Here is a 23,298-nt window from a genome sequence, read left to right on the forward strand (position 1 = left end):
TGTGTTTTTTATAGGCACTCGTATACGCCCGAAAAAGAAAACACCTGTTAACAAAGAGGAAGAAACAGAAGCCGAAGTTAAGGCCGCTGAGGCAGCTGCGGCTGCAAATGCTCAAAATCAAGAATCAGATAAGCAAGAAATTGTCAAAGATTCTTGGGATGCCAGCGATTCAGAAAAAGAAGATAATGGCGATGATGATATTTCACAAGCTACAACTACTACCACAAACAATGATGAAAAGTCCAACAGCGGTGGGGAAGCTGCAGCTTCTGGCACAGTAGCTAATGCTGAGGAGTCATCCGAAGACGAATCGGAAGAAGAAGATGAATCCGATGATGAATCTGATGGCTCGGCTTCAGAGTCGGAAAAAGAAGAAGCTATTAGTGCGAATGACGCAGAAGCACGCAGACTGCGCGCCGAGGCGCGTATTTTAAAGCGTCAAGATGAGGCAGAGAAAAATCGTACTGTCGACGATTTGCGTGCCGCGGTTGTGTGTGTACTTGGTCACGTCGATACAGGCAAAACGAAAATTCTCGACAAGTTACGTCGTACTCATGTACAAGATTCTGAGGCGGGCGGTATTACTCAACAGATTGGTGCGACTAATGTACCAATCGACGCAATAAAAGAACAAACAAAACCGGTTCATAGCTCGACAGGTTTCGAATTTAGATTGCCAGGGTTATTGATAATCGATACGCCTGGGCACGAGTCCTTCAGCAATTTACGCAACCGTGGATCATCTCTCTGTGATATTGCTATTTTGGTGGTGGACATTATGCATGGTTTGGAGCCACAAACAATCGAATCAATTAATTTGCTTAAGAAAAAGAAGTGTCCCTTCATCGTTGCTTTGAATAAAATTGATCGATTGTATGATTGGAAGGTAATGGCACGCCGAGATGTGCGTGATGTACTGAAGGAGCAGCAAGCTAATACCCAACTTGAATTCAAACAACGTTCGAAAGAAGTGATTCTTCAATTCGCTGAGCAAGGACTTAATGCTGCACTCTTCTACGAAAATCCAGACCCGAAGACGTACGTTTCTTTGGTGCCCACCAGTGCAATAACTGGTGAGGGTATGGGTAATCTCCTATTTCTCATCGTGGAGTTCTGTCAAAAGATGTTGGCTAAACGCTTAATGTATTCAGATGAATTGCAAGCGACAGTATTGGAAGTCAAAGCCATTGCAGGTTTGGGCACCACAATCGATGCCATCTTGATAAATGGAAAGTTGCGAGAAGGTCAGACCATGATACTGGCTGGTACTGATGGACCCATTGTAACTCAAATACGTTCCCTTCTGATGCCTCAACCCTTGAAAGAGTTACGAGTAAAGAACGCATATATTGAGTACAAAGAAGTGAAGGCAGCGCAAGGAGTCAAAATTGCTGCAAAAGATTTGGAAAAAGCCATTGCAGGAATTAATCTACTTATAGCCCACAAGCCGGATGAAGTAGAAATTTGCAAGTAAATAACCTATACCTAGGTTTTTTATTGCTAAAATATTTACAATTATTATAATATTTTTTTAGGGAAGAAGTGGCACGTGACTTGAAAAGCGCTTTGAGTCATATAAAACTTGCACAAACAGGTGTGTATGTGCAAGCATCAACACTAGGTTCTTTAGAAGCATTGTTGGAGTTTTTGAGAACGTCCAAAATTCCGGTAAGTACCAATTAGCCAATTAACCAATCATCGTAGATTGCAATTGTTTTTCGTAGAAACTAAGAAATTGTAATCATACAATTCGAATAGCTCCGAACGTATATTCGAAATTCGCAGAGTTCACTGAATACATTCGTTACGTCAAATCTTGGTTTTGTACAATTGTTCTACGACGACGTTAGACTAACGGTCAAAAATTAGAAAGTGTAAGGAAACAAAGTCGGCCGCCGTAGCCGAATGGGCTGGTGCGCGAACGTCGGTTCGAATCTCGGTGAAAACACCAAAATTAAGAAAAACATTTTTCTAATAGCGGTCGCCCCTCGGCTGGCAATGGCAAACCTTCGATTGTATTTCTGCCATGAAAAAGCTCCTCATAAAAATATCTGCCGTTCGAAGTCGGCTTGAAACTGTAGGTCCCTCCATTTATGGAACAACATCAAGACGCACACCACAAATAGGAGGAGGAGCTCGGCCAAATACCCAACAAGGGTGTACGCGCCAATTATATATATATTGTATATATCCTGAAGACGTTTCAATTGCCGTCTCCGCAGAGCTGTTTCACCTTCTTCATCAATTGGCCAAAAACAAAAGCAATTAACTTGACATTATGATGATGTATAAATGTGAAAAATATGTATTCAATTGTCACGATCGTAATTCTTAAGTTAGCGTTAGTTCTTAATGAGTTGGTAACAAAATTTGCTGGTAACTATGGCGATCAGAGCACCGAAAGGATGTAAATTCATCATATTTAAATACTTATCTGTTGGTAATAAAATGCTCGTTATCAGCATAGCTAGACCTGCAAGTAGTAATCAGTTAAATATTTATTACATTTTAACCAATTTTCTAATAAGCATGCAAAATTCTTTTCTTGGAGGAGGAAGATATGTATCTTTCCTTGAAATCTTGGATGGTGTTAAGAACCAAATTGTGATATTTGCCCTTGAAGCAAATTTAAAGTTCAAAACAATGCTATCGAAAGATTTTATGCTGAGTCCTACCAAAAGATTAAACCAAACAAGACTCATAATGAAAGGATATTACCACCACAACAATTTGTCTTCAATTACGTTCACATATGCTGTGATTAGCAAAAATTAAAACCCGTTCACATATGGCGGATTAGCTGCAAACCTGACAATCAGATGTCAAGACTGTTTTGAAAGGTCTTTCTTCACAGGTATTGGTTTGGCGGTATTACTGAAGCGAAGAAAAGGGAAAGAGAAAAAATAGTTAAAAGAATTGCGCAATTTGCTGCCGTAGCCGATGGGTTGGTGCGTGACTATCATTCGGAGTACGTAGGAAAAGTTTTCTAATAGCGGTTGCTCCTCGGCAAGCAAAACTTCCGAGTGTATGTCTGGCATGAAAAAGCTCCTCATAAAAAATATCTGCCGTTCGGAGTCGGCTTAAAACTGTAGGTTTCTCCATTTGTGGAACAACATCAAGACACGCACCAAAAATAGGAGAAGGAGCTCGGCCAAACACGTAACAGAAATGTTCGCGCCAATTAGTTTTTAGGCAGGGTGTTTATAGGTCTAAATTCCTCAGCTTTTATAGAATTTTTCACCTTTTTTACTGGTACTATGGTGGAAGTTTTCCACTCCATAGGTACTGTTGTTGACCTAAGATTACTATTTACTAGTAAGGCGTAAAAGTGACCCATATATTCCACTGAATCCTTAATTACCCCTTCTGATAACAAGTTATTTCCACCCAATTTCCTCTTTGATTTCCTAACAATATGAACGATATCATCTGTACTAATTTCTTCAAATTTAAACGTAGTTGAGAGTTTTTCCTGCCTTGTTATTTAACAACATTTTTTAAATATTTCCACATTAAACGACTATCATATCTATTTGTTTCAACCTTGTATTGCTCCTCGCTGTGTCGTCAGGCTCCATGAATAAAAAACAAAAGGAAGGGAAATTGTTTGTTTGTGAAGAGGAAGAGTAGGCGAAAGCAATGGAAACAACCAAACACAAAAAATTTTACCCACATACACACCCTTTCTTGCCATGGCGACTTCCGCATAAAAACGGAAAGTATCGATATTTTTACTTAGAAGTATTGCATTATATTAAAAAAAAAGAATGAATACCTGAGAAATATCTGAACCTATTCGTATCGATACTTTTGGCTATGAAGGTATTCTGTTTGAATTAAGTTAAATTTAATTTTTTTATTAATCTTACTGGAACAACAGAATGTCAATTTTTCTCAAAAAGAAACTTACTCAGTACATGGTTTAAAATTATCGATATCAAAATTACTTGGTATATGAAGAAAATTATCGAGCAGGTATTCGTATCATTCCATCTCTAATCATATGTTTATGATACAGCTTTGACAGTTGGGTTTTTCGTGAATAGTTGAAAAGGGTGATATGCTGAACAAATTGAATTAAATGGTGATTTGAGGTTGATTTCCAATATAAAGTGAGATAAAGATTTATTTAATATTTCTATATCAATAACATTCAATATACGCTAGGTTAGACGACTGTTCAGCAGTGGTAAATTTGCGGAGCGAGGGATCGTGGCGACGTGGAACGATTTGCATCTTGTAGACGCTTTGTGAAGTCTACGCACAAAACTAAAGTCATCGCAGGCAAAGCGTGCGTTAGTATAACTGATTTCAAAATGTGCCTATTTGTTTTTTGCTTTTATAAATTAGGGAAGATGAGGATACCATCCTTGCTTCTTTCTACTTTGGAATAGAGACGTTAAACCCTGTTTTCCGTCATTGATAGCGGGCGATTTTAACACAGTTACTTAGCAAAGCTTAAATGTGTGTAGTATGGGAAGCTTCTCTTGGAGGACATAAATTTGTGACTATTCCGTATTGAAATGGCTCGACGGTTTCTTAGTTTTTGCTATTTGCTCTTAAGATATTCTTTTTGTTAATGCATAGTTTCAAGAATATTGCCGGAGTAACAGGTCTTGGTCCGATATAAACACTGGTCATTGTGGTATATTGAACATTTGTAGATGTAGCCTTGCAATTTGCAGTTAGTTCCGCTTAGGTACGTATTGTGACTGACGCAGAGACTAGAACGTGGTCATCGCCGTTGTACGAGGTTAAAAGCTCGCCACATTTGTTTAGGGAAATCTGCTGGAGCGATAGTTCTTGGCAGAATATAAATCCGACACGTTATTGTTGCTGATGTAGCAGCATACAGATTCCTGCTTACTACGGTGAAGCTATCGATCGTCGTCGTTTATCTCATCTAACAGTAGTTCCAAGAAACTGGCATTTCGACGTACATTCGAAAAGTTGGTTTGTTTTATGCAATCTAATTTCTTGTTGCGGTGCATTAAATAAGTTCAGCAAAAAAGTGTAAATATTTTTGAAGGTTTTGTTGTATATTGTGTAAAGCGTGTTATAGTTAGGATGGATGATACAAAAAAATATGTTTTTAATTAAAAAATGAATTAATGAATAAAACGTTCATTAAAAATCATGGGCAAATGTAGTTGGAATGGTTGCCCTTGACCAGATATAAATCTTAATAGCTCAGGTAATGGGTGGGATATCCTGTTATGACCATATGAAAAGTACAAAAAATTATAGAAACCCTATTCACACAAGGTATCATTGTATATATATTTATATAATATATATAGTGTGCAGTTTGAAACTGTAGGTCCCTCCATTTGTGGAATAACATCAAGACGCACGCCACAAATAGGAGGAGGAGCTCGGCCAAAGACCCAAGAAGGGTGTACTATATATGCATGTACAAAGTAAATTAACATGATTAGATTTGAGATGAGATCACTATACTAGATTATTAATACATGAGACAATCTTTCAATTTAGTTTTAAGTATAGATTTACATATATTTACATACAAATATATCAAACCGACATAGGTTTCTACTAGGTATATTGAACTGCAGCCTTTCAAACAGAGAAGGGCAGTAAATTCTTCCCGCGGGAAAGTCAGACATATAAGGTCTAAGAGAGTTTTTCAATTATTTAATGACGGAATACTAACAAGGGGCAGGTTGATTCATATAACGGAATAGGTTGAGTGAAATTTAGAGCGTGCAAAGTGGCACAGATGAAGATTTTCGGAACACTTTCCAACCTATTTACGAGTATATTGTCTTGAAATAAACGCTGCATATTCTAATTTAGACCGAAAAAAGGTTAGACAGAGTCAAAACCAGATAATAATTTTGTTTCGCCACTCTACTTGTAATTTTTAGGCACAGTTTGCCTGCTTTTTTCTGATCGATTACTATTTCGACGTTTCTCTATGTAATGTGAACAAGTTTTCAAATTACATACGCAGTTTAAAGTGACATATTTGCGAAAAGTATTCCTGCGGCATTAAAAATAAATATATCTTCTTAGCTTATACAGTGGAACCACTTCTTTTGCAGAAGTTGTCGCACGCGTTGTAATGCATAGCTCCTGGAGATGATTTTTTATTTTCGCTTTTTTATGTATTAAAAATTGTTTTGGAGTTACTTGAAACTAACATGACATTTGTTTTATAGTTTTTCACTGAGTGGCAGACTTGCTGATTGGTAAATGTTGTTGCAGTGCTAGTGGCATATGCATTTTAGGCACATATGTAGTACGTATGTATGTACATATATATAGGCGGAAATATTTCTTTAGCCTGATGCTGTAAATGATTCATAGCAACGATTTCACTCTTATTTTTCGTCACATTGGCTGATTCGATGCTGTGCATATTTTCCCGACATTAAATAAGAGAAAGTGTGGCAAAAGGTGCAGATGCGTAGGTTAAAAATAAATTTCTAACTTTTTACATTGCTCAAATTTTTATAATATAATACAATCATACTTCTGTACACTCCTAAGAGTAAGAGAAGCGGTAAATGTGAATCGCAAAGAGAAAAAGAACCCGGGAAACGGAATGTGTTAACGTGGCGGTTGACCACTATCGACTGAACAGTATATATGTAGGTATATTCCAGCAAGTGACATGGGGTATGGATATACATAATTTTGAGCTCGACATCGGAAGACCGGACAGCTCTACCTTGAAAATTTATAAGTGTTGTCATAATGGTCGATATTACACGGTATGGTGTACTATGAAGGTAAAACCACCAACGTTATCTCATTCGCTAGCTAAGTAACGATTAGCTACTCTCTAATTTTGTCTAATGTTGTTGCTCTTTTGTTTCGAGTTATCAATATTATATATATTACGACCGCTGTAGCCGAATGGTTTGGTGCGTGGCTTCCATTCGGAAGTACGCAGGTTCGAATCACCGCGCACGAAACATCAATTGACAGAAAACGTTTTTTTTCGAATAGCGGTCGCGCTTCGGCAGGAAACCTTCAAGGTCTGTATTTTTGCCATAAAAATTGTGTTTAAAAATTTCTCTTAAAAATCATCTGCCGTTCGGAGGCGGCGTAACTTTGCAGGTCCCTTCATAATTTAGAACAAACAGCCAGGTCAAACAGCCAAAAGGAGTTCTATAGCGGTTTTCCAGTATATAAATCTTTAAAATCCTTAACAAAGCGCCCCAGAAAAGCTAAGCCAGAATAGGCCTTCGGCACAAGAGGGCTAACATGGCTAACGAAGGGAAAACCTGAATTAAACACTACTCCGAGGTCTAAGAATTCATTGACGGTAAAAGCCTGATAGTTAAAAAGGCTACAAGTAGAAGCTATGGGACTTAGTATTTTCAAAAATTATTTATTAATATTTTATTAGAGACAACTTATTTCTAATACTCACTTTTTAGAGATGAAACAAAAAACTGTTATGTCATCTGCATAAAGCGGAAACTTGGAATAATGAAAATAGACCACAATGCCAATTATGAAAAGAACAAATAATAATGGACCTAAAATGCTATTCTGGGTGCCTCCAGTTGTGGGTTCAAAAAGAAGCGATTTCGTAGTATTAATTTCCACATTTAAGAATTAGCTTATGCAGGCACTTTCTTGTACAAGACTTATCGCTGGCAAGTCCAATTTGAAGTTGAAGTTCGGCCCTCACTTCTGCTTTCGAAAGATAAATACAGGGTGAACGATATGAAGTGTTCACTATTCAAAACATCATAACGTTTTTGTGTGAAATAAGTTTTTATTGATTTCAAAGACAAAATTGTTCAAAAATGATAACAATTTTAACTTATATTCACTTTAGCTCGATATGACCACCATTTGCCTTCAAACGGTCAAAAAATGAATTGCATGCTGCACGAATGAGGTATTTTGGCCCATTCTCGTATAATCGCTTTTTTCAGCGCATCCATACTGGCATTTTTTTAGTCCTCACCTTGCTCTCCAAAATGGACCAGATGGAATAGTCCATCGGATTTGCGTCTGGCAAATTCGAAAGCCATTGTGTGGATGAAATGAAGTGTGGAACATGATTTTTTAACCATTCCTGGTTCACACGAGCTTTATGAGACGGTGCCGAGTCCTATTGGAACGTCCATGGTCTACGACCGAAATGTTTGCGTGTACACAGCTCTAAAGCAGCTTCTAAAACATTTTCCCGAAACAATAAGTCGCTTTCACTTTGACACCAGGCTCGATAAAAACGATTGGAGAGCGTCCATCAGCGGTCACTGTAGCCCAAACCATTACTTGCGATGGGAAATTGCTTCGAGGGGCCATACGTAGGCTCAAATTCTCGTATGGGCGTTCGGTCAAGTAAACACGATCGTTTTGAGTGTTTATGAACTGCTCAATTGGCAAATTTTTTTAAACAGGAAACACAATGTTAGGAAATTCGGCACGTTCGTGCAAGCGCAACAACTCCTTTGCTCTTTCGCACCGAACTTATTTTTGCTGGGGTGAAAGATCGTGTGCTTTTTGGAACTTGTAAGCCTTGACCTTAAGCTCATTTTTGCGTCGAATGCTGTCTTGCGATATTTTCAGTTCGTTGGCCATTTTTCTTTCACTTCGACGTGGATTTCGTTCAAGTCGAGCCTTCACTTTCCGAACCATTTCTGGCGTTGTTGCGTTTTTTCTTGGTCCACCTCCATAGCGTTTTGCAATGCTACCAGTATCATTGTAACGTTTTATAGTGCGATACGCAAACATTTTATTCACTTTGAGGTGACTGAGCTCACGAACAATGGCTGGTTGTGATTTTCCAGCCAAATATAACGCAATCACACATTACGTTTGAACTCCATCACAGAAAAACAATTCAACAAAACTGAGACGCAAATGCTTTTGATGGCTTATAAACAATAGGTATATTGAACTGTCATTAGAACAATTTTGACGTTGATGTCCTGACATATATACCTCTACTGTGTTCAATTAACGTTAATAATTCCAGAAACCTTGCTTTGTATCAGATCGCAAACTGGCACATTACCGATGAGTTAACCGTGTGTTTAGTCAATTATTGACCTTAAACTTAGAATAGTTTTTTTTATAAAGTTTATAACCATTCAAGTTCAAATAACTTCTAATTGAAAAAATAAGCCCAACCAACTCTGTTTTTTGGCAGGCTATAAGTAGTAAATTGAAATGAAATCTAATGCAGGATTTTCAGAATATATTCTAATTATGAATTTTGTCTCTGTGTGAAATATGTTTGGGTCTTTCTTTACTGCAGAAATTAATGTCACTAACATTCGTACTATGCCACTGTTGACAATTTTGTTATCTTTTTGCTGCTTTCTAATTTTTTTTGGCACGTAACTTATGAATGAAATTTTCGAACTGAAGCAAATTTCAATGGTAATGAGAAAAAGCACACACGCATGTACATACATACATGCAACACTCATTTACAAATATGTACGAGTATAAAGAAATTTTGCGCATTTCATTCGGAATGACCTGTACAGTATGCATGTGAAGATGAAAAAGTACGCAATTCTTAGCAGCAATAAAATTGAATACATATTGTACATATACATACATACAGTGACTCACAGCTTATTTGATGCAGGTAATACGGCGACTGCCGTAGCCGAATGGGTTGGTGCGTGACTACCATTCGGAATTCACAGAGAGAACGTAGGTTCGAATCTCAACATCAAGACGCACACCACAAATGGGAGGAGGAGCTCGGCCAAACACCCAAAAAGGGTGCACGCGCCAATACTTCTTCAGAAGAAAGAAAATGACTCGATCTTTATTAAATTTAATAAAAAAATATATACGACTTGTAATGAGATATGTGTGTACTGTTTACCACTGCAGGAAGAACAGTAACAAAAACAAAGCTTGCTGAAAAATATAGAAACAAATGGTTTTCTCATCACAATATCCTCACTGCTTAAATGATGCAGTGTATTTTATATTTTCTCTGAGAATGCAATAGCCGTGAAATGTATTTTTTCTGTTTAGTTTAGCGCCTTAAGTCATTCTCAGTAAAGAAAAGTTGAAAAAATTAAAATTTTTTAAAATGGGAAAACGAATCTCACTTGAAAAAAGGGAGGACGTTATTCGTCATTATAAAGAGGGCAAAAGCCAACGAAAAATTGCAGAAATTGTTGCTATTAGTTCCTCAACTGTCCAGCACATTATCGAAAGGTTTCGACACGAAAACAGGAAAGAAGATAAGAGCAGATCTGCGCCAAATAAAATATTTATGATGCAGATAAGAGGTGGATTGTTCGCAAAGTTAAAGAAAAACCCCATTTAGGCGCTCCAAAATTAACGAACGAAGTCGAAAAATACTTAGGCAAGATCTGCAACTCTGCATGTCCTATTCAGGCGTCGGAAATTTAACATTTTTCGAAGGAAACGTGAATAAAGAGATGTATCTGGATCTGCTAAAAGATGATTTAGTACAAAGTACGAATAAAATGGCATTAGGGATTCGTTTAGGTTCTACCAGGACAACGATCCCTTGGCTTATCTGGAACTGCCCACATGTAGTACAGACAACTGCACAGAGTCCCGATCTCAATGTTATTGAGAATTTGTGGCCAGTGCTCGAAAACAAAATAAGAAACGACAATATTTCTAATGCTTCTGATCTGAAACGGGCACTACAGCAAGAATGGGATAAAATTAGTTCCGATTATACAGCAAAACTTGTAGAATCTACGAATTCCCGATTAAAAGCTGTTCTGAATCCAAAGGGATACCCCACTAAGTATTAGCCGTACTCATGAAATCGAAATATTAATGTGAATATGTTTTTTGAATACTTTTAATTTAGAGCATCATTTAAGCTGTGACCTCAAAACTGTAACTGAATTATTTTAATTTGCCATATCTTTCTTATGAAGAAACATTTTTGTTATTTTGTTAATTAATAAAACATGTTATTTAACAATAAAAAAATATAAGATTTTTTTCTGTAATGGAAATACCATAAAATATATTTGATATTTTAATAATTTTTTTGGCTACATCAAATAAGCTGTGAGTAACTGTATGTACTTTACAAAATTACATTTTCATAAAAATTCTCGAATACTAGTCACGTGCTGCTCTGTGTTAAGATACCACATTTTATTCTAACGCCTCAGAATCCACTAAATATTCCTTTCTTTTTAATTTTTTTTTTAAATATTGTCTTCGAAATTCCCACTTAAGTTTCCTATAATGCGGAGTTTTCATAAAATAAAGAAATGCAGAATATTTACAATTTACCTAATACGTACAATAGATACACAATTTTTATAAACTAAATATCGATTATAACGGTATTGACTTAATTCGGACCGTAAATATTTATTTTAATATGTTTAGTATTTTTCATACCTCCAATGCTACGTGCTACGAAAATTCAGCGCCACTTGCTGGATTGATTTTCTGTAAAAACACTATTTCTTTGGTACCCGACTCAATACACTTAATTAAATCGGATCCGGAACATGATTTGTGTAAATGTGCCACCCCAAAAATATTGATTTAATATTTTATAAATTCTGAGCGGGTCCAAATAGTCTTATAAACCATCTCTGCCATACTTGTAACAATACATCAAAATTTCACCGCCGACATTCATTTTTTACACATACATGTATTAGTTTTCAAGTTTAAAGTAAAGAAAAAAGTAAATTTCTCGGCCAATTTTAGCACTCAGATTGCTAATATAAGGATTTGACAAAGTTGCTGTACATTAAATCATTATTTAATAAAAATTGAGTCAGTTACTTCATAAAATTAAACACTAAGTATCAAGGGTGCAAAAATAATAATACATCTGTATAATTTTTCGCATGCGCCTTAATTGATATCAAAAAATGAAGCGATGACAGTTTATTCTGAGCTACAGATGAGTTCAAATTTTTTCGTAACAAATAAAAATACCAAAATACACTCGGATATGTTCTATTGCGTAACGAGGAGCGACGGTCCAGGTTACATCAAAACCGGACCAACCAGGTACCTATTCCATCGGTTCCAGGCCACATAGGAATTATTGGAAACGAAATGGCAAATAAATTAGTCATGAAATGGGCGACTTCCGATTTATAGGCGCAGAGCCATTTTGTGGCTTAGGAAAGGGTCACTTCTCCTCTCTTATTTTGGAAGTAGATGAAAGGCAAAGAAGATCATACTGGGACAGTCTACCGGCTTTATCGCAATCGAATCAATGATGGGTAGTTTTAACTTAAACTGATTTAAAGATTGTATGGAATCAAATAAGAATAATTCTAGAATCATGACCGGAATTCTAACAGGACATTGTAGATTGAATTATCATCTCACTAACCTAGAAATATAGTCCAATGGAACTTGCAGGTTATGTAGAGAGAAAAATTAAACTGCCAAACCGCTCAGCACTGATATATTTGCGGTACAAACATTTTGGGTAAACATATTTTATTAAAGGAGGAAATAAAACGCAATAAAATAGGACAAATAATAGATGTTGTTGTTGTTGTATCATCATAAGTGACAGTTCTTTTACACAGAACCGACAGTCTTAGGAACGGACAAACAATAGATCTTTCAGGTCGCTATGCTAAATCCCCTAAGTCCCCATAAGAAAAAAACCTGTACTTTTTGTTGTCGGATATACGAGAGACACGAGACAGAGCCCAAATTAATAAAAACCTGCCGTAATATTGGGAGAATTACAGTTTCATAGACATACACTTGGCAAAGTTGTACGGGTGGTGTAAAATTCTCAGAATTTTAGTAGCTGACTAATGTTTACTGGAAAAGCTCATGAATAGAACTGTGTTCTTCGTTCTTTTTTTTAATCTTTTATTTATGGCGCCTTTTCCAAAAAATTATCAGTGTTTATTAGCGAATTTTCATATTTTTTTGTATATTTATGTAATTTATTAAAGAACAATGTCTTACATTTTATGTATGTATAGGGTTTTTCAGTAAGAGCGCTTCAACTTTTGAACTTTTTTGAATAAAACACAAACGGTTTGACTTTTTTAACTATTTTTTTTTTATTATCGAGTTTGAACATATACATTTAAGTATGAAATTCGATTTCTTTTGCATGACCACCGCGTGCACGTTTTACGAAGTCCAATCGTTGAACCCAATTTTCGACCACTCTTTTGCATAAATCGGCCGAAATTCCAGCAATTTCGCGTTCAATATTGGCTCTGAGCTCATAAATCGTCGCCAGCTTGTTACTGTAGACCAATGACTTCACATAACCCCAAAACGGGACGGCTTGTTAAATGGACCGTAAAATAGCCGTAATGCTCTTAAAGTAGCAGCAACAGAACGATTATTTTCATAAAAAATTTGGACGATTTGCAATCGTTGCTCAAGTGTGTAGAGTTCCATGATGAAATGTATACTAATGAAGTTTACAAATGACAAGCGAAAAATAAAAAATATTGCGCCGTTCGCCCTCCCTATCGGAAAAGTTGAAACGCACCTATTGAATAACCCTATATATTGTTGCACCGTGTCTACAACAATCGGATATGGCTGCAACAAAACAAAATTCCCGATGAAAATTAATAAGGTAAAAAATAATTGAATTTTTTCTGCTTAGGTTTATGAAACTTTATGATTTCTATATTTATATTTTATTCCACAATTGGCTTAGTTCAGCCGATATTGTTTGTATGCCTGACAATTTGTGGAAGTAACACATATGTATGTACGCATTGGTTTGCCGGAAATCACAAAGAATTTATAATTTATAGCAAGCGACGCAGAAAAGCTTAAAATTTACGAAACTGGGTCGTCGAGTTGGTGGCTGCACTATCAGCAATTCAGCCATTTTACTTAGCTTAAGTTTTTTTTCATTATGCACATATAAAAAATATGAAAACAATAAAATATGGGATATAATAATATAATTAACAAAACTATTGAAACTAAAATAGTTACACATCGCACATCAAATACACGCATCACTTGCAGGGCGCATCGAAAAAAAATTCCCACCAAACGACTATTCAATACATTCAATCACATTTGCATTCATTAACTAAAGATTGTAGTGAAATTGACTAAAATGACGAAAAATGGAAACTTGTTATAACTGAATATAATCGAAAATAATATTGTCGTCTTGCCATTTTCTTAGCTTACACCAACGCACTACCAATGCTGTAGGGGAAAAACTGCAGCTACCCCGCTGGAAATTTTATAATTGACTTTCCAATGGATTTCATATGGTAATATCGAAAGAAGTGCTTTTTGTCATCACTCAATAAGCATTTAATTCGATGCATCTGTATACTTATACAGATCGAAGTACTCTTGGACTACTCTTCTTCACATATTTCCATATAGGATAGCTTTAGCTCACAAAATCGTCAGTTTCGGTTTAAGTTTGAATAGTACAAATTCGAGAAATTCACCTATCACGTGGAAAGGTGACTTTTTTCATCATACTTTTTACAATCTATTTGTATTTCCAAATCTATTTCGTCTCCTTCAAAAAAATATCTCTCCGACAATATATATAGGTATATACAGAGGTTTCGAACCCGCGCACTTCCGAATGGTAGTCATGTATCAACCCATTCGTCCACGCCGGCACAAAATATACCAACATTTCTCTCATTTGCCGAAAAAGTTGTTAAAATCGTGCAGCTTATCAACTGAATCTCCCGGAGTGGTATTTTTAAGGCAAATATGGCATTTTCTTGAGAACAACTTCACACAAACAACGATAAACGCTTAGATAACATAATGATAGTAATGGCAACCAAAAAAAAAAAAAAAATCCGAATCATTATTCGCAAAATTTATGGGTGGAATTTTGAAAAATATTTTTTTAACTAGCGTTTGCTATCATTTGGAACTAGAAATCAAGTTTTTTTCGTAATAATATTGAATATTTTATTCTATATTAATTATTATTATAATAGATTCTTCAGCTTCTACTAGCAACAGCTAATAACTAATATATAGTTCAAACGTAGTGCCATTACGCAGCAACTGGCCGAAAATTATGTCTACAAAAAATGTTATTGAAACTTATTATGAAAATGGCCGATCTCGCGAAATTTGTAATTTTTTGGTGGAAATAATCATCCGAATGAGTCGCCAATTAAAAGGTTGATGAAAAAATTTCAGGCAACTGGTTTTATCGAGGATACAAAAATGATTGGTGGGCCAAAAACTAAGTGTTCTGTTGAGAATATTGCTGCTCTAGCGCAAAGTGTTGCTGAAAGATCTTTAAAATTGATATTTCGATGTTTTCTTCAATGGGGTATTCATGAATCGACTGTTTGGCGGATTTTATGTAAGGATTTCCATTTGCATTCTTACAAAATTCACTTAGCACAAGAATTGAAGTTAACAGTTCATTACCAACGCAGAAAGGTACTGTTTGGTGTGGTTTTTGGGTTAGTGGAATAATTGGCACGTTTTTCTTCGAAGATGAAAATGAAAGAGCTGTTACTGTAAATGGACATCGCTATAGGCAATTGTTTGAAGATTTGTTGTGGTCTGGTGTGGAAGAAATAGTCATAGACGATCTTTATTTTCAACAGTTTTTGCGTTTTTGCGATCTAAGTTTCACAGTCGGTTAATTTCACGTAATTGTGATCTAAACTGCCCACCTAGATTATGCGATCTAATTATATTATTATTAGACCATTTTTTGTGGAGTTTTTTGAAAAAGAAAGTCTATGTGAATTAGCCAACAACGATTCTAGAACTGGAACACAACGTTAAATCGATATTGCTGAATTCAACGCAGCGCGGGTCCTTGAAAGTTTTCGTTCTCGTATGACAGCCTGCAGAAATAATGACATTTTTGACATATAATTGCTAAGCGCCGTATTTTGAATAAAAATAGTGAAACCTGAAAGAATCTAAATTTTTACATGTGTTATTTTAAAACAATATGTAGGCGCGTCTTTGAGAGATCCTTTATTAATATTTTATTTTTGTAATCCATTTATTATATAACATTACAACATACAAAATTTTGCCGGGTTCGAAAACCATAATCGAAAAAAAATTAAATTTGTTGAAATCAAAAAAATATATATTTTATTTTCATTTCAAAATCATTCCTATTTGTTCTATTTTCATTATTTGAAAAAAATCCCCTCTATAACCCCAACTGCGCATTAGACATTCGTTTCAATCGTTTGGAAGAATTATTAATATAACCTATCCGAAACGTACACATATTGACAAAACTTCACTATACGGCACAATTCATTTAATGCTTGCCCAAATTTCATTATCATAATTCACACCCTATTTTATATGTATCAGCTGGTAAATTTTGTTATTACAGATAAAAATTAAAATTAAAATTTAATTCCCAACATTCAACAATCACACAAAAAATTTGATTTTTTTCCATAGCTAATGAGACGCACAGCACATATCTACTTACATAAGCACGTATCATTTGTATAGAGCTGATATTATTGAGTAGGCTGACCTACAATTCCCTTATGAGATTTTGTTGATACTTGTGTTGTCTAAGCAGCGTCTTCACACGACCTTACAGTGACGTGGGTGTAGTTTTTTTTATATTAAACACAACCTTTGAATGAAAATGCCCATAATTTTGTCCTATTCATATATTATAGTGCAAATTGAAAATTAAAGCATTCAATTTTTGAGATTTTTGAAGCTTAAAATTTATGATTTTATGGGAATTGCACGGCAAATAATTACAAAATTACATTCTAAATTTTGGTCGACCTTCTTTTCCAATGTATGGTGTGCTTTTTGACGTTATTTCCAAAAACTGCAGCTACCTACAAGCTTTATCTGAGTGGCAGGTGGTTTTTTATGAGAACCTTTTTTTATAGCAGAAATACGCTCGAAGGTTTCCTATTTTTCGTTCCGGATTTTAAGAAAAGTGACCGACCGGCCCAATCTAGCAGATATTTACATTTTCAGAATATATACTAACACTAATCTGCGACATATTTTATTACTCAGAAAATAAGTAGCATCTGACAGCCCTGGGATCTTAGTCTGGGAAGCACAACGAGGCACCTCGGAGGCAGATTTTCTTAAGTCAATATAATTATGGCTAAAAGTGTGGTTTTTATGTAGGATTATTTTATAATATCAGATTTTGGGAGAGAAATTTTGTACGGGAAATCTCGCTTTTTACGAAAAAGTAGTCCATTTGCTTATATTATAAGTCTCTCATTCAAAATAAGCTAATGGCTTGAGATGGTGGTCAAACACAATATATAATATTCTTATACAATATAATATTCTTATTAAGAGTTATCCGAAATCAATGTGGAAAACTTCTATTTAAGAGCTCAACGTCAGAAAAGTATTCTTTTGAAAGTAGGACGACTAGGACGACTTTCCGATAACCCTGCATATCAAGTTTTTAAGCTGTACCATTAGTATTGAGTGCTAATTAGTCTTCAGCGCTGTTTGATAAAACAGGCTTTTAAGAAAGTTTATGCCAACAGTCAGGAGATTTATCAGATGAGACTAAGACAATTTTTTTTTACTTTTTGTTTTTCTAACCAACATGAAAAAAAACCACACCTCCTACGTTGAACACCTCCTACTCTGTATAACAAATCTCGTTTCATTTATGCTGTTACATACAACCATTAATTAACCTGTGATTAATCCTGGATCCCTAAACATTCGTCTAATAGACAACGCACGCCTGCAGTTTTGCGATTTGAACATATTCCCGTCACACCACCTAACTAACAGAACTTTTATAATTAGTTAAATATAAATAATGTAAAACTTCCCTTAATTTACACTCATTTGTTTGAAATAAAAAATGAGGTATTCAAATATACTTATTTTAAATTTGTAGTCCGTGAGACGAATGATTAGTGAGAGAGTAACACTGATCTAAGTTTAGTGATCTAGGGTTAAGAAAATTATAATACCTTTTTGCAAAATTGTACGCGGGTCTAAAAATCGTCAAAGTATTGTACGATCAATGAGCAGTACTAAAAAGCGCAAACGAAAGTTTCACTTTGAATAAAACATCAACAAGCTAGCAAATGCTAAACTAAATAATTCTAAGTAAAATTAGCATGAAAAGTGTCATTGACTTCCTAAAATACTCGCATAATGAATAGTTTCTTTCTTGATTTTGTATGTGCTTATAATACATTCATACTTATATATGTGTACGTATTTAAAGGCCACTGCGCCGTATACGCATGAGACCTCTACAAAATTCTTAATGAATCAAATTTAGTTAATGAATGAATGCGAAAAAGTAGAGTGAAGTGGTCTAGTGTCTCATTACCGCCTGGCGATCGTTCAATTTGTTCTACAAATAAAAGAAAAAAATTTTTTTTTTTTTTGTGCATCATTAAAAAGATGCCCGGTAAGTGAGGTGTTTCTAAAAAGTTGTTTGTTGTGGTCAACCTTGTAACAATTTACACTCAACAAAGTATATAGCATATACATATATATATTATATGTACTCGTACATATGCATATTTTATTTGCACCTCGCTCGCCTGTCATTTACATTCGTGTGTACTTTTCTATTTAGCAAGTATTTTATTTTCGGTGTTATTTTAGTGAAAATTTTCTCAATGAATAATGTTTTATAAATACAATTGATTGTGGTGTTTTCGAAAATTTCGACATTTGTTGAATGAGATTAAAAGCTTGGAAGAGCTATCTACAAGAATTTCAGCAATGAGAGAAAATATATTTTATTTGATAATTGGCTCCGTATAAAAACTAGCGCAGCAGTTTTCACAAGGGTTCAGGCGAATCTTCTATTGTTCTAAACAGTGATGTTAATATTCGTCTGTATGTATAATACTTGGCTCGCACCATGGGGAATAAGTCTGCGTACTGTCTTGGTTTGTGGTTACATGTAACGACGTAAGAAAAACAACTCTAATTTGACCGAAGCTATGTCTGAACTGTTTTGTTTTTAGCAGGGAAAGGTACTGTTACGAATTTCTTTTGACACATACGAAGGGACTTAAGGTGCCCTTACTTTACTAGAAGGAAAATACCCAAAAGAATTTTTAATTTCATAGCCTTAACTTTTACTCTTTTTGAATTGCTTGACATAATTGCCTTTCATTTCTCTTTCAGTTCTGAAAATCGTATTTTTCTTTTTGATTTGCAGCTTTGACGTTAATCGCATTGATTATAGCTGTATCATCTTGCATCCGACCCGCAAAAGAAATTGGTTATATTTTAAATTTACCTACTTACTCCAATTGTTGTTAGTTGTTCCATTTTGTTTCGTTTTATTTGTGTATTACTCAGCAGTTTGACGTTTAGGGGGATATGCCTCCAAATACTTTCCAGGGGCGCAATTGTTTCTTTTCTTTCTTTACAACACTACGAGTATTAATCGGGTCGCATATGATTTAAATTCAAAACGGTTATATCAACATAAAAAGGTTCTTTTGTGTTGTTCTTTTCCACGTAATTCGCAAAATTCGGACCACTAAAAGACTACAGCTTCTCTTATCATTACGCCGAAGACCTTTCCTAAGTTTTTTTCGTTTTTGCCCTCAAATTTGTCTTTATATTCTACAAAACTTTAGGGCGCAGTGAAGATGTGCCAAACGTAGAAGCGCAGTTCAGCTTTCTTCAAAAAAGATTTCAGATTTGCGTAAACATGTCCTAGGTCAATTTTGGATATTTGTCTGGTTTCTTTAAAACGATTCAGATTTGCCACGGATGTTGTTGTGGTAATTCTCATACCGTCAGATAACCAGATAATCAGATAACATTAATTGAGCCATAACTTTTGTATTGTTTCGGTAGTTTTATGCTTTTTAGTGAATGTTGTGAACCCGGTCCGGATCGTTCTGGTACGGTCTACATCCGGTAATCGACTCGTTTTCAGATGACAACTCTTCTCCTATTTTATTTGTTTACTTTTGTCAGATATTTGTTCGTGTTGTAATTTGGGGCTGTATTATTTTGTTTGTTATTTTTTATATATTTTTCGGCTATAAAATTTGCTGTGCGCACATATAAATTTGCTCTTTTCAGATTTGAAAAACAAAGATGGATCGCAACGATAGAGAAAGAATACGTCATCCGCCTGGATTACGTGGTCGTGACATCGGACTATTTTACCGCAACTTATCAAAGCGAAAGCGTCCAAGACCAGACGAGCCAACAATTAGATTGGGACCTTGCGTGAGTGTCCCGCAAGCTGTGCTGGCAAGGGTTGAAGAGAAACTCTATCGTTTCGCACAAAGCTGCGAAGATGAGAACGTGTTGAAAGACTTTGAAGCACAATTTCGACATTTGTTATTCGCCGATTTTGAGGATTTCATTGTTACTTCAAAGTCATCCAGTTATGAGCTGCTGGATAATGAATTTCAAAATCAACGTTACAAATCCGATGCTTTGTTAAAGGAACGTGATCCACAGTTTCAGAGACGATACGAGCAACGTATGAATTTGCCGGCAATGAAGCAACATGATCGTATATTAGAAGCGATTAAAGAAAATCAAGTATTACTAATTGTTGGTAGTACGGGTTGTGGTAAGACAACACAAGTGCCACAGCTCATTTTGGATGATTACATCTTCAATAATCGTGGCTCACAGTGTCATGTAGTATGTACACAACCGCGTCGTATTTCGGCAGTAACGGTTGCTGAGCGTGTAGCTTATGAAAGGTGTGAGCATTTGGGTACATCGGTGGGCTATCAAATTCGTTTGGAAAGTGAAATGCCGCGAGATATTGGGTCCATTTTGTATTGCACCACAGGCGTGCTTCTGCAAAAGTTGCAATCAGATCCATTGATGAATGCCGTAAGCATTGTTATCATAGACGAGATACACGAACGCAGTGTAGAGACTGATTTGCTAATGGCTTTATTGAAAATCATATTGCCACATCGACCAAATCTGAAAATTATTTTAATGAGTGCTACTGTGTCGGAGGAAGAATTTAGCGCTTATTTCAACAATTGTTATACGATAAACATTGAAGGCACAATGTTTCCGGTTAAGGTGAACTACCTGGAAGATATTATACAAGAGACCGGTTTCACACGTTTTCATAATAATCCGCACGAGTGCACCAAAAATAAGGCACGACATCGCTCCAAGCAATCTAACCGCCAGAGCACTAATAATTTGGAGTATTCAGCAATGATCGAGCCATATCTGCGGCAGATTAAAGACAAGTACGATAATCAGGTACTGCAGTCATTACGTTGTACCGACTCGGAAGGTTGCGAAAATCTACAATTTTTAGAGCATTTAATTTTCTATATTTGTGATACAAAGCCACCGGGGGCGATTTTGGTTTTCTTGCCGGGTTACGATAACATTTCTAAACTTAATTCTGTACTACTAAATCCCACTTTACCGATTGGCCAGCGTTACGCACGTAAGATACAAGTGTATCCATTACATTCAATGATGCCTACCGTGTTTCAAAAGAATGTTTTTCAATCACCGCCACCTGGCATTCGTAAGGTTATACTCTCAACTACAGTAGCAGAAACTTCGGTCACAATTGATGATGTTGTCTATGTGATCAATAGTGGACGCATGAAGACGAATAATTATAATGTGGAAGCCAATTTGCAAACGCTTGAAGAAGCTTGGGTTACAAAAGCCAATACGAAACAACGCAAAGGACGTGCTGGTCGTGTGCAACCTGGTATCTGTTATAATCTCTTTAGTCGCGCTCGTGAAAAGACAATGCTCGACCAAATAGTGCCCGAAATATTGCGTAGTAAACTGGAATCTACCATATTAAATATGAAAATGTTGCACGTGAAAGATGTAGGCTATTTTTTTAATACACTTATTTCGCCACCTAACCAACAAGCTGTCACAAATGGCATAAATTTACTAAAACGTATCAATGCGCTAGACGTGGAAGGTACATTAACGCCTTTGGGCATGCATTTGGCACGTTTGCCGGTTGATCCGCCAATTGGTAAAATGCTTGTGATGGGCGCACTCTTTCGTTGTTTGGATCCTATCACTTCAGTGGCAGCGGGATTGTCATTTAAGTCGCCATTTTATACGCCACTCGGCAAAGAGAGAGAAGTTGATCGTGTCAAGCGTCATCTCTCGGCCAATCAGAGAAGTGATCATTTGTTGATCGACAATGTTGTACTCACTTATCGTGAATCGCTTGAGGATAGTTCTGAGCGAGATTTTTGCTACAAAAACTTTTTAAATATTGGCATACTACAGCAGTTGGAGGATATGAAACGCCAATTTGCTAGTTTGCTTCGCGCATCCAGCTTTACAGATTCAAGTAATTGCAATGCCCAATCTTCTAATGAGAATTCCAAGAATATTACATTGTTACGCGCTATAATTGCCGCTGGTCTTTATCCAAATATGGCATTTTTGAGTAAAGTACGTCGTACAAAGAATCACGTCAATGCCATACATCATCTTTGCACACCAGAGGAACGACGAGTCAATTTCCATCCATCCTCTGTGAATAGCCATGAAGCTTCATTTGATTCTCACTATTTTGTCTATTTTCAAAAACAGAAGTCATCGAGTGTTTATATTTTAGATGCTACCATGGTTTTTCCGATGGCCCTAATCATATTTGGCGATGGCGTTGAAACAGGTTATACTGAAAAAAATATATTTTACATTTCAGTGGCTCGCACGTACTACTTTAAATGCGATCCCGCCACTGCCAAAGTTGTTTTGGAACTGCGCAAACGTTTGGAATGGCTTATGCAAAAGCGTGCACTAAATCCATCACCAATCCTGCCAAATAGCAGCGAAGATTACATCATCAAAGCAATTCAAATACTCTTATCATTGGATGATGTGTACGATTATAGCGATCAATATCTCTCGTCTGATGAAGAGCAACAATAATTTTTTTTGTAAATGTAAAAGCTTGTAAAAGAGAATGATGTTGAGAAAAATATGTCTTGTAAATGAACGATTATATGTGCATTTCTTCTGCATACACTTGTATAGTGTATGCATCATAACAAATAATAAATGAAATAGTAAAAAAAACAGTAATCAAAATTGTTTAGTATTGGTTTTACCATGACTGAGATTTATTTTGCATTACCAAACCGTTGAGTTTCAATGGAAATTCGGCAGATAAGATAAGTTAACCAGAAGAGCTACGGTGTGTTTGGTAAAAGCGAGTGCCCTTAAAATTGCTTAGCGATTAATCGAAGAAAATTAAAATTATACCCTAGTAAATTAGTTTAATTATTACATATTCAAGTCATTAGCTTATATAATAATAATATAAAAAATTGTGATTTTGATTTCCGTTGAACTTATTCATCCTTTAAAACGTTAATAAAATCGTATGGCATTTGAATGGGGACTTTTACAGTAACAACACGTACT

At 35.7% G+C, this 23,298-nt stretch overlaps 2 protein-coding genes across 4 annotated transcripts in view; both read left to right on the forward strand.

Annotated features, from left to right (window-relative positions):
* LOC128862410 (eukaryotic translation initiation factor 5B) overlaps nucleotides 1-23,298 on the forward strand; it is a 138,660-nt gene that overhangs the window by 2,071 nt on the left and 113,291 nt on the right. The window contains exons 3-4 of the mRNA XM_054101005.1: nucleotides 15-1,470; nucleotides 1,536-1,668. Of these exons, the coding sequence (XP_053956980.1) occupies nucleotides 15-1,470; nucleotides 1,536-1,668 (1,589 nt within the window). The remainder of the gene's footprint in view (nucleotides 1-14; nucleotides 1,471-1,535; nucleotides 1,669-23,298) is intronic.
* On the forward strand, nucleotides 4,014-22,956 carry LOC128862411 (ATP-dependent DNA/RNA helicase DHX36). 3 transcript variants are annotated; one of them, XM_054101007.1, is made up of 3 exons: nucleotides 4,014-4,112; nucleotides 4,168-4,295; nucleotides 19,975-22,956. In XM_054101007.1, exon 3 carries the CDS (start codon nucleotides 19,990-19,992, stop codon nucleotides 22,801-22,803), a length of 2,814 nt encoding a protein of 937 aa, XP_053956982.1. In that variant the 5' UTR covers nucleotides 4,014-4,112; nucleotides 4,168-4,295; nucleotides 19,975-19,989; the 3' UTR covers nucleotides 22,804-22,956. The 3 variants fall into 3 exon arrangements, with proteins under 3 accessions (XP_053956982.1, XP_053956983.1, XP_053956984.1); XM_054101008.1 differs by having other exon boundaries at nucleotides 4,168-4,291; XM_054101009.1 differs by having other exon boundaries at nucleotides 4,019-4,112; nucleotides 4,173-4,295.

This window comes from Anastrepha ludens, chromosome 4, assembly GCF_028408465.1.
Source record: "Anastrepha ludens isolate Willacy chromosome 4, idAnaLude1.1, whole genome shotgun sequence".
In the NCBI taxonomy this organism is placed as follows: domain Eukaryota; kingdom Metazoa; phylum Arthropoda; class Insecta; order Diptera; family Tephritidae; genus Anastrepha; species Anastrepha ludens.

Excerpts from the sequence above, each read along its gene's own strand:
- LOC128862411 (XM_054101007.1), top strand. The coding sequence starts at position 19,990 with ATGGATCGCAACGATAGAGAAAGAATACGTCATCCGCCTGGATTACGT.